This window comes from Castor canadensis, chromosome 6 (assembly GCF_047511655.1).
Source record: "Castor canadensis chromosome 6, mCasCan1.hap1v2, whole genome shotgun sequence".
Lineage (NCBI taxonomy): Eukaryota > Metazoa > Chordata > Mammalia > Rodentia > Castoridae > Castor > Castor canadensis.
In genome coordinates, this window is record NC_133391.1 from 28,032,727 (window position 1) to 28,045,194 (window position 12,468).

Here is a 12,468-nt window from a genome sequence, read left to right on the forward strand (position 1 = left end):
TAATTTTTCTCATCACTGATTAAAGCATACCTCAATTACTTAAGAGAAGACTATTAATGATGTGGTTAAACAATATGTTGGAGGTTTGGAGAGTAATTCAGTGGTAAAGCACATGCCTAGCAAGTTCCAGGTCCTACATTTCGTCCCAAGTGCCACAAAAAAGAAAACAGACAAAAAAAAAAAAAAAGAAGGGAATATGTAGTAACAAAAGAAAATGTTATACTAAATTAGCAAAATTGATACCCATAGGTAAACAATGTAATAAAGCAGAAAAAGAAAATATTACTCAACCCATTATAACAGTTATCTCTACATAAATATTTAGGATTAAATTAGAAGATTATTTTTACCAAATAAAGAAAATCAGAATCTTGCTCTAGTATTCAAAAAGTAGGTGAACTGACTGTAAGTCTTACCTGTAGGCCACATTATTATTGCTGTTGACATCACTCACAGACTTTCCTGGTGATACAGGTGGATTTGGTGGATTCTGGGATGGGAAATACCAAAGCAAAAATCAAAACCCAGTATATAAACATTCTTTTTAAAAAAATAAGACTTTTAAATGCTTTCTCAATATATGAGCTGATAACACAGTGGAAAACATTACTAGTTGAGGTAAGATAGATTTATCTTAAATCATTTATTCTGTGAAGACAACTGCTCATCATTTGAAAGATGTAATTCCTATTACTCAGTTTCTTATGAATATTATACAACATAAAATATTTTAAATGGCTCACATGCTGCCATAGTAGGCAACATATTAGCACTAGAAATTCAATAAATAAAGTAGTGGTGCCCAAAGTTACAAATCAAATCAAAATTATTTTTAAGATTTTGCTTTTAAAAATTCTCCTGTCAAAATAGTTAATGCTGGGTATTAAGGGGGTAGGTGGGAGAGGGAGGGGGTGGAGTGGGTGGTAAGGGAGGGGGTGGGGGCAGGGGGGAGAAATGACCCAACCTTGTATGCACATATGAATAATAAAACAATAAAAAAAAAATTCTCCTGCCACTATGTTCAATAATTTCATAAAAATACATCACAATTCTAAGCTTTAATGACAACGTATTTCAGAATTTCCTCCCAACAGCCAAGGAATTAGAAACAAAATTCTAGGACCTACATATTAATTACCACTATACAGGCCTTAAGCATTAATGACACTATCATCATTTATTCCTTAAAATAAGAACAGGCCAGGTACTTGTGGCTCACAGCTGTAATCCTAGTGACTGAAGAGACAGAGATCAAGAGGATCATGGTTTGAAACCATTCCCAGGCAAATAGTTTGAGAACAGCCTATCTCAAAAAATCCCATCACAAAAGCAAGGGCTGGTGGAGTGGCTCAAGCAGTAATAGCACCTGCCTAGCAAGTGTGAGGTGCCAAGTTCAAACTCCAGTGTTGCCAAAAGAGAGACAGAGAGAGAGAAAGAAAAGAATAAATAACATAACTCCATTCTAGACTAATGGAGTGTAAGAAAAACACACATTAAACCAAAGGTGGTTTAACTGTTGAGAATTATATGCAGCAGATGCCACTGACCACTCTTCTCAATGACAAATATATTTTGCTCCTTTTTATAAGGCAAAAGAATAATTTTAACCTATCAGTATAGAGCTGCATTAAGCCTGTGTATAGAGGAGACAAAAGCTGGAATGAAGATAATCTGCTATAAAGGTACATAAAATCTGGCTATCAAGACAAACACATGAAGCAAACAGAAAAGCAAATTAAAATAATAGCATAGTGCAAATGAAAAAAAATAAAAGGTCTGGGGGGAAAGAATGCATTGTAATGGTTAAGATAAAGGAAAAGAACACTTCAGGGGAAAAAAGTGGAAAAGAAAAGATAATAAATAAAAGACCTCACTTAGAACATGAAAAGTATTTGAAGAATGACTTTAAAAATCATGGCATTATTAGCAATATGGTAAAATAGGAAGGCTCAGACTCTCCTTCCCCGATGGAGACAAGGACTTAGCAAGGTAAGGGCCTTCGCACTTGTGAAGCAGGCACTCTACCAGTCCATTTTGCTCTGGTTATTTTGAAGATGTGTCACCATGCCTGGCACAGTTAAGTAATTTTGAAATAGACAAGAAAAAAGTGACTCAGAATATATACAAGTGCTTCCATAAGATTATGAGCAGATTTCTCAGCAGAAACCTTGTACGCCTGAGGTAGTATGTCAGTATATTCATAGTGCTGAAAAAACTACTCATCAAAAATAGTCTAGCAATACTGTATTTCAAAAATGAAGGAGAAATTAAAACTCTATTGCATAAACAAAAGGTTAGGAAGTTTATTACCACAAGACCAGTTTATAAGGAATGCAAAGAGAATCCTTCTAGAACTCCCTTTCAATTCTTTCACAGAATGGAAGAACACTAAGCAACATCATAAAAACACATAAACATACAAAAACCCCTCTAGTAAAAATACAGAATCCTGTATCATTGCTGTATTGATGCACAAAGCACTTTTAATTCTAGCATAAAATTTAAAAGACTACTTGAAAAGCTACAAAAATGATAATGGATACATAATTTAAAAAGATGTAATGCTACATCAATTAACATCAAGTTGTAGTTGGAGAGAAGTAAAACAGTAGAGCTCTTATGTGTAATTGAAGTTGTTAGTAGTTTAAAATAGTTCTAACTCTAATATGTTCTACGTAATCCCCATGGTAACCAGAGAAAATATCTAAAGAAAATAAAAAAGGGAATCTATGCATGCTACTACCAAACATATACAAAAAGGAAGGGAACTAGAGAGGAACATAATAGTTAATAAAAGATAGAAAAAAACATAGTGGCAACAGTAAGCAGTAATTCCTTTAAATGCAAATGGATGAATCACTAATCAAAAGACATAGGATGGTTTAAAAGTACAAGAGAACACGACCATAGTAAGCCTGTCTAGCAAGTGTGAGGACCTGAGTTCCAACCCCAGTATCGTAAAAACAGAAAACAAGATCCAACCATACTTGTCTACAAGATACTTATTTTAGATGTAAGTGTACACCAAATGTTAAAAGACAAAAGAAAGATATTCCCTGCAATAGAATGAAAGTAATGAAAAGAAATTAAGGGTGGTCAAACTTTTCTAACATGGTAAGTAAAAAACCGTCAAAGGAGAAGGACATTATATAATGATAAAACAGTTAACTGGCCAGATATAATAATCGTAAGTATATATGCACCTAACGTAAGAGTTCTCAAGAATGTGATAGACAGCAACACAGTACTAGCAAACTTCAATACTTTAATTTCAGTAATGTGTAGAATGACCAGACAGAAAAATTAATAAACAGAGACTTAATAGTACAGACTAACTGGACTAACCAGACATATACAGAACACTTTTTCAAACACCGGCAGAAAACATATTCCTTTTAAGCACACACAGAACATTCTCATGGACGGAAGATACATTAAGTCCCTAAACAAGTCTTATTTTTGCAGTACTGGGGCTTGAATTCAGTGCCTTCACCTTGAGCCACTCCACCAGTCTTTTTTGGTGATGGGTATTTTTGAGATAAGGTCTTGGGAACTATTTGCCCAGGCTGCTTAGAACTGTGATCCTCCTGATCTCTGCCTCCTGAGTAGCTAGGATTACTGGCATTAGCTACCAACGCCCAACCCAAAACAAGTCTTAACAAATTTAACAACGAAATCACACTAACAATCTTTTCTGGCCACAATGGAATAAAATGTGAAATCAGCATAAGAGAAACAGGAAAGTAACAAATATGTGGAAATTAAACAACACGCTGTGAAGAAAACCAATGGGTAAAAGAGGGAATCAGAAAATATCTTGAGACAAATGAAAACACAATATACCAAAACTTATAAAAGAAAAAAAGTGTTAGAAAAAGAGTTATAGCAGTAACACAAAAAGAACTATCTCATGGAAAGCCCCAACCCCTGCTCTCGTGTGCATTACCTGGTGTCTGAAGGAAGTAAATAAAGTTTAACCAGGTGATGGAACGACTGTGCACCTTGCAGACAAACAGGGTGTAGATGATTGGCACTTACACTCTTGGGTTGTGTGACCTTAGCCTTATGAAGCAGGAAACTAGGCTGGCATTCCCTTCCACCATTTTTCTCAACCCTAAGAAGGTCTAGCAACTGCACCATAAAAATGGGGATCCCTAACCATGACAGGGATGAGGAGTAGCGGCAACTCAGGAATGATAATTGAACAACTAAACCATTAAAAAATAAAACTAAATTAAATAAAGATCTCGGTTCAAAACCCTAACGTTACATCTCAAAGAAGTAGAAGAAAACCCTAAGCCCAGTTAGCAGCAGAGAAGAAATATGAAGATTAGGACAGAAATGAAGAAACAGAGAAACTGGGGTAAACAGAAATCAATGAAATTAAGTTTTTTCTTTAAAGATCAATGAAATTAGCTAGACTAAAAAGACAAAGCATCAAATTAATTAAAATAAAGAATGAAAGACAAAACATTAGAATGGATGCCACAGAAACGTAAAGGATTATAAAAGACTACAATGAACAATTACACACCAGGAATCTGGATAATCTAAAAGAAAGAGATAAATTTCTAAAACCATACAACCTATCAAGACTGAACCATCAAGATATAAAATATGAACAAATCTCTAACTAGTAAGGAGATTTGATTTAAACAGTAATTTAAAAAAAAAACTCCCAGCAAACAAAAGTAGTGAACCAAATGACTTCACTAGAAAATTCACAAAACATTTAAAGAATGTACACCAATTTTCCTCAAACCTTTTTTTAAAGTTGAAGAGGAAACTCACTTTATTGAGGCCATCATTATTAACCCAATACCAAAGATACTAAAAGGAAACTACAGACCAATTTTTTTGTATTGTTGTTTATTAGCAGTACTGGGTAATTTTTTTTCGGTTTTTTTTTTTTTTTTGGCAGTACTGTAAGTACTTGTGATTGTTAGGCAGGTGCTCTACCACTTAATAAGCCACTCTGCCAGCCCTTTTTCTGTTGGTGATTTTTGATACAGGGTCTCACTTTATGCGTAAGCCATGCTCCTCCTTTTTGGGCTTTCCCACCACATCCAGTCACTGGTTGAGATCAAGTCCCAAGACACCACCCACACTGGCCTTCTCATCTCTACCTCCTGAATAGCTAGAATTATAGGCTTGAACACCTCACCGAGCAGGTACTGGGATTTAAACTCAGGGTCTCAAGCTTGCTAGGCAGCTCCTCTTCTACTTGAGCCATCATACCCCCAACCCTTTGTGCTTCAGTTTTGGGACAGGGTCTTGCGTTTTGGGTCCAGGGCTGGCCTGGACTTCGATCCTCCTACTTACACCTCTCATGTAACTGGCACAACAAACCATACCACTATGCCCAGCGTTTTTATTCAGAAGGGGACTTGTTAACTTTCTTTTGCCCAAGCTAACCTAGAACCATGATCCTTTTAATGTCTCCCTCCTAACCACCTGGAATTACAGGTGTACCCAAAAATGAAAGGCCTCTTTGGGTTTTTTGTTTGGTTGGTTTCATTTTATTTTGAGACAGGATCTTATAATGTAGCCCAGGTTGGATGAACTCACAATCCTCCTGCCTCAGCCTCCCAAAAGCTGGGATTCACATCCAGTCAAACACTAGTTGACCTTGAAATAGTTTCTCTACCAGCTAAAAACTAATTTGTTTATGGGGTTAACTTCATTAACATTTCCAGGTGTAACATTATTTCCTGGAAATTCAAGTCCACAATTACTAGTTGGGATATCACTTTCATACATCTTCAAGTCCTCTTCATATCATATTCATTTGCTTTAAATTGTCCTTTGGATCCGGGGTTTGTTATTTTTCCCAGACAACAGAATTTAGAAAGACTGCTGGGGTTCTTAGTTGCAGATCTTAAGCAATTTATTTTAATTCTTTATTTCTTATGGAAGGGTGTCTACTCTCATTTCCAGAAATGCGCTTAGGAACTATTTTAGGAGGGCTCTCTAATGCATCACCAGTAACTCTTCTTTTTTATCTAGTCTGTCTACATGTCACTGATATTCCTTGAATGTTTAAACTTTTTTCTTTGTGTTTCCAAATTCAGTATTTTTTTTTCCCATTTTCTTTTGGGAGTTTTTCTTTATAGTTCTCAGAATGCCTCATATTGTCAGTCTCCATGTTGTGGATTCTACTCATTTCCTCTTTCTGATGAGGTTTTTCTTCTACCTAAGCAGGTAAGTCCTGTCACATTTTCACTTTTTTTTTTTTAAGAGTTGGCATTTTTCCCAAAACACACTGTAGTACTTCATGTGTATCATGTTATTGATACCTATAAGATACACAGGTTTTGAGTCCCCCTGAATATGTTGAGTGGTCGCTTTGGCTGAGTAGCAAGTTCATCAGTATATTTCTCTGGGTTTAAGAGAAAACTACCCTGAAGCTGTTCAACTGAAATGATGAAAGACTATAACCCATGTATTAATTCATAATCTGCCAAAGGATCTGCTTTGCAATCTCCCTTATTTTTTGACTGGCTTCATCCTTTTGAGTTTCTTTCTTCCATGAAATAAGTATTAAATAAGTGCATCACTTCAGATTTAAAACCAAGACATAAATATAATACCTAATATTAAGATAACGAGTATGGCTGAGACTATTCAGTCTCACAAATGGTAAGTTTTCTCCCTTCTCAGTTTATAGGTGAGGACTGTGCTCAATTTTAATCCTTTATATTCAGAACCTTTTTCTTCATATTCTTGAGAATCTGTGAAATCTAAGGGTCTCTTGGTTTCCTTTCTCTGAAAATGAAACTTCAAAGAAAGTCTGTTTGTCTTCAGAAGCCCATTCCTTTCAATAGGTATGGCACCAGGCATTTTCTTTTCAATCCCAAGGAGTTGGCAAGAATTAATTTATAAAGAGCAGCTGCAATCACCAAGTATATGGGGTCATGGCCTTATGTGAAGTCTATAGTGTTGACATGGTGAATACAGCCAGGATAAATGTGGGTGCAGCAGGAGAGTCCCTGCCCAGGCACCTGGGTACTAACTCTAGGAAAAACTGGTCAGATAACCCTCCCTGATGATCTGCTAAAAAAGCAGGAACCAGGACACAATTCATTCCTGGCTCCCAAGCAAATACTTCTCTAGACCCTATCTCCAAAATAACCACAGCAAAATGAATTAGACATGTGGCTCAAGTGGTAGACTACCTGCTTTGCAAGCACAAAGTCCTGAGTTCAAACTCCTGTCCCAACACACACAAAAAAGTGTATCATCATAAACAATGGTCCATATGGCAGTATAAGAACTGACAATTAATATGGTTATACACAATCAAGCATAGTATTAAGATATTAGAGGGAGTGTATTCCGTGCATATAAGTCACTTTTTATAAGAATTAAAAGATGAAGATAACACTTGAAATTTCTACAAAATCTGACTGGAAAGCAGAAATATGTAAGTGTAAGTAGAAAGACGGCCTTAAATATAAGCTAATGAAGGCAGAAACAAAATCTGAAAGATTCAAAGCCACTTTAACACCGTTCTTCAAGCACCACATACTGTAGCTGATCAGACTAGTCATTTCCAGTAAGTAGGAATTATATAGCATTTGTTCTTTGTTATATTATTTCTAGATTTCCAAAACAGAAGCTCTTTGGAGACTGAAACATTTTCATCTTTATTCCTTAACTTATTGCCTATCTCCTTAAACTACATAGGAAAGAATCAGAAGGTCGTTTTGAAAATAAATTTGATATGCACTAAAACAGAAAAGTGTGCAGATGGCTGCATATTGCGCAGTTCAGAACAAGAATGAAAGGGAAAAGTAGAAATTCATACTGCACAAAACCAATAAATGGAAGAGTTAAATGTTTGGCTCAGATACAGGAAATAAACATTTATTTCTTTAAAAAAAAGGCTTATGCCCATTTCTAACACAAGAAATAAAATAGCTTGATTTTTACAGTTAGGAAAGTGGAGTTGATAGACAATAATAGCATGTAAGACTACAATGAAAAAAATCCTTGGGTATGACCAAATCAAAGTTTGGTGAAATAACTCTGTATAAAACAAAGATAGTAACTGTCACTTGCTCTAGGAAAAAGAGAAGCCAAAATTTTAAAGTTAAAAAATAAAAAAAGGAGAGAGAGAGAGAGAGAGAGAGAGAGAGAGAGAGAAACAGAAGATTAGTGAAGATAAAACTATGAATGGGTAGGCATGGGGAATCCCTTTATGATGAAAGAACAGTTCTAACTACAGTTCTTCACTGTAGTTAGATTTATATAAATCCATACATGAGATCAAAGTGCATAGGAATGCATACACAATGAATGGATGTAAAAACTGACAATAACTGGTAAGTCTATAAACTAAAGAACTGTATTGATTTCTTGGTTCTGATATTATAATGCAATTATATCTGAGTTTCATCATGAGGAAAAGCTAGGTGAAGAGTTCATAGGACTTTGTGTGAGTCTATAATTACTTCAAGTTAAATTGTTTTATAAAAGGCAAGAAGATATAAAACATGAAGAAAAAAGATATAAAAATGCATCAATTACAGAAAAAATTCTAGAAATAATTATTACTGAAATTATTAGTAGTAGTGGTAACTATGATGTACCAGATAATGGAAGACAGTATAAAGGCAAAGAAATGTAATTTGCTCAAATGTAAAAATTCCAGAGGACAAGAGATCCAATTAATCTATAAAATAACACACAGCAGCTATACTAAAATATGAGTGATAAAGGAATAATGGAATAATAAAATAACAAAGAAATCAAACAAAAAGCCAGGCTATAGAGTACAAATGCTATGATACGAGCTTTAGACTTGATTCTATACTAAAAAATATGTAATACATACATATATTACATATTCAAAGCAATAAAAATGATTTACTCTAATCTTGGCCCATGTGTTACAATAAGCATAACAGACGACTTACTGTGGGAAAGTAAAGAAGACCAGAACAGGTATACTAGAGGCAGTAGAATACCAAAATGCTTTGGAAGAAATAGTAGGAAAACAGACTTGGACTCTGGTAAGAATGTATGAAGAAATAAGTAAGACAAACCTCAAAAACAAACATAGAAAATGCCAACTTCAAGAATGCCGTACCCTCAAATAGATGAATACAAATGTTGATAATATGAAAACAGTGAAAAGAATCAGTTACTTCTAAAGCTGTAGCTCCAGAAACAGAGCAGTGTATAGTATAAAAGTAAAATTTCATCTTCATAATAAAGGAAAAGTTTCATCCTAACTCAGCATTTCCTAAGATTACCACAAGAGCTAAATATTAATTGCGCAAAAATAGAAATGCTTACTTCTTGTCTTTTCTTAAGATCTTCTTTGGCTGCTCCAAAGCGTTTGGTTAACCTGGCTATCTTGGCCTGAAAGAAAACAAAAATGAAATGGAAATCATGTGGCATTCTGACATTTAAAAAGCCATGCATATAACAAGAAACTCACATACAATAGGACATTCAGAAAAATGAGAGTATGTATGTAAAATACATATACTTGGAAAATACAGAAAAACATAAGTAAACTACTGTGACCCCTGAACTAAACAGCTAGACATAAACACTATTAGAGGGTTAGCTTCTTTCCTCCCAGAACTGGAGGCACCTGCTCACATATAGTACATTTAAGAATATGTAAGCTTGTGTTTTGGATTGTTCTTAAAGACATGGTAGTAACTATACTTAATACTGCCTTAGGACACATTCACAAGATGGAATCTCTGGGGACAGAATATATTTTTATGATTCTTCTCTAAATGTTTTTCAGAAAGGCTTTACTAACACATTCAGCAGTGTAGATGAGGGCTCAGATATTACTTTTTTGAGGCACTTAATTTCATGTTCTTTTAATCTTTATTATTAGTGTTAACATTTATCAATGACATTTTACTACTTATACAAATTGCCTGAACCCACATTATGTCCAAATACATAGCAAAAAGAAATCTGGAGGTGTGTATAGCAGAACAAAAGAAAAAGGAAAAAGAAAAGAAAAATTATCACAATGCTACAATGAATATTTGACAGTATGTCCTTTCACTCTTTTCCTAGGTACAGGTATGATATTCAGCTGTTTTTGCTATTGCAACTGCTGTCTTACATTAAACGTTATTTTCAAAATTATAAAAATAGCCAGGCACCAGTAACACACACCTGTAATCCTAGTTACTAGGTAGGGTGAGATCAAGAAGATTGCACTTTGAGGTATGCCTAAGCAAATACTTTGTGAGAGCTAATCTCCAAAATAACCAGAGGAGGTCTGGCAGAGTGGCTCAAGTGATACAGCACCTCCCTGGCAAGTGTGAGGCCCTGAGTTCAAGCCCCAGTACCAGGGGGGTAAAAAAAAATTCAAAATAACCACAGCAAAATGGACTGAAGGTGTGGGTCAAGCGGTAGAACACCTGCTTTGTAAGCCCAAAGCTCTGAATTCAAACCCCAGTCCCACCAAAAACAACAACAAAAAAAGATTATGAAAATAAAACTTCTGAGTGTGGTCATGAAGTCTACCAAAATGAGATCTCCTCCAAAGAATCTCTTTTATTCAATATAAAGTCATTTATACCACAGCAGTGAGAAAAAGTTATTTATTTTCAAAGAGTGTTTCAGAAAGTAGTCACTTACAGAGGAGACCCCAAATCTCACAATTAAGTCCACAAATATGACCTAGGCAATCCAGCCTGAAGTGTCTCTCCTCAGGGCTTGTTGATGCATTATTATTAAGGCCCATGGACATACAGCACAATTTTATATCCTTAATATGGTCTTGCCTTTCTGATGACCTAAAACATTTCAAGTGACTTCTTCCAAAAAACAAAAAAAAGAAGATATTTTCTATATCTAAACCTTTACACAGAATATTTTTCATTTTTCTTTAGTCAGATTATCTGCATGAGTATTCTATAAATTGCAGAGCATGTATAGTACCATTATTCTATTTTTACTAAAAAATTTTAAAAAATCATTTGTATATGTTATATATATATGTGAAAAGTATAAAAAGACACATAGTAGATAAAAAGCAGCTGCCTATGGAGGCCAAGATTAGGAAGAAATCAGAGGGAAGAGAAGATAAAGACTTCAACTTCAGATCATATACTTCTGAAGTATTCAAATTCTTCTTAAAAGAAAATTATCACTTAAGACAATTAAATCAGTACAGAGAAAAAGCCTCAAACCATCAGCACTGATTTATTGTCTTCTGACATTTAATAGTATAAAAAAGACATTAAAGGACAGACTTCATTTTTTTTACATAATTCATTATGCATAATTCATTATTATTATTCAAAAGACCTGCCATAATGGGTCTAAGAGTGGGTCTCTATTTTGGCAAGTATTCTGTGAAATTTTAAAAATATGTAAAGAATTCATTTTTGTAAATTCTATTTATACCTGTTTTCTGTTTTTATTTTTTGATAAGTCTTGTTATGTTGCTCAGAATGGTCTTGATGTCCTGGGCTCAAATGATCCTTCTGCCTCAGACCCTCAAGTAGCTGGGACTATAGTTGTATGCCACTGGATTACATATTTAATTACTACTTTTACTTCATCTTTCCTTGGTTTCTTCCTTAGGCAATTATTAATTTCTTGTGTACTGAAACAACTGATAGTTGTTTAAACATAAGTCATATGAACTGTTGGGAATCAGACACTGGGCCTTGTTCAGCAAGCTAGACAAACCAGGAACTTCTTCGCATATGTTACCAAGGAAACTTGGGAAACAGCTCTGCCTAAGCAGAGCTGCATCAAGTTCGTCCTAATAACAAAACATTAATGCTTTCTTAAAGACTAGTAAATAATTAGACATGGAATCTATTATCCAAAACTATGTTCTTTATTAAGCTGCCACAGATTTACTTCATTAATATAAAGGAAGAGGAAAAGACTAAAAGAGAACAACTGCAATAGCTGTTTTCAGGTTAAAAAAAAAAAAAACCCGCTATTTTTTTTTTATTTGACAGAATATAAGATTTATTAGGGCAGGGATTACATTTAAATTTTTCCTTTTTTCCTTCTAATGCCTTCATTTTCAACTGTGGTAAAATGTTCTACATACAAAATAAAACTTACCATTTTAGCCACATAGTTCAGTGTTAGTAAATATATCACAACGTAAAACTACTTACAATGATATTTTCTAAGTCATAACCAATGAAACAAAAATACTACATTCCAGGTATGTTAACACCTTTTCTATTTCCCTAGGAAATACAGTTGAAATTTTGAGAATTTGGAATTTGCATAATGACTTGAAAAGATTCACATCCTCCTATCTAGGAACATGTTATATAATTGTTAACATAATGCTTTCTTTTATCATCCATTTTCTTCTTAAGGGTCTTGAGATTTTCTTCTTAGGTTTATTCTTAAGTACTTAAAATAATTACCATATGTGAAGACTTTTTCTCATTATATTTCTATTTAGCTGTTGTTGATATACAGGAAAAACTACTAGAATATATTGTCATT

General features: G+C 34.3%; 1 protein-coding gene and 1 pseudogene across 9 annotated transcripts in view; both read right to left on the reverse strand.

Annotated features, from left to right (window-relative positions):
* The window catches only part of Atf7ip (activating transcription factor 7 interacting protein), a 107,961-nt gene that overhangs the window by 33,542 nt on the left and 61,951 nt on the right, over positions 1-12,468 (reverse strand). For all 9 annotated transcript variants that reach the window (XM_074076011.1, XM_074076010.1, XM_074076013.1 and 6 more), the window contains 2 exons: positions 9,301-9,366; positions 417-490 (listed from right to left, as the gene is read on the reverse strand). In XM_074076011.1, coding sequence (XP_073932112.1) covers positions 417-490; positions 9,301-9,366 — 140 coding nt within the window. The remainder of the gene's footprint in view (positions 1-416; positions 491-9,300; positions 9,367-12,468) is intronic.
* LOC141424033 (ubiquitin carboxyl-terminal hydrolase 1 pseudogene) lies at positions 964-9,275 on the reverse strand (annotated as a pseudogene).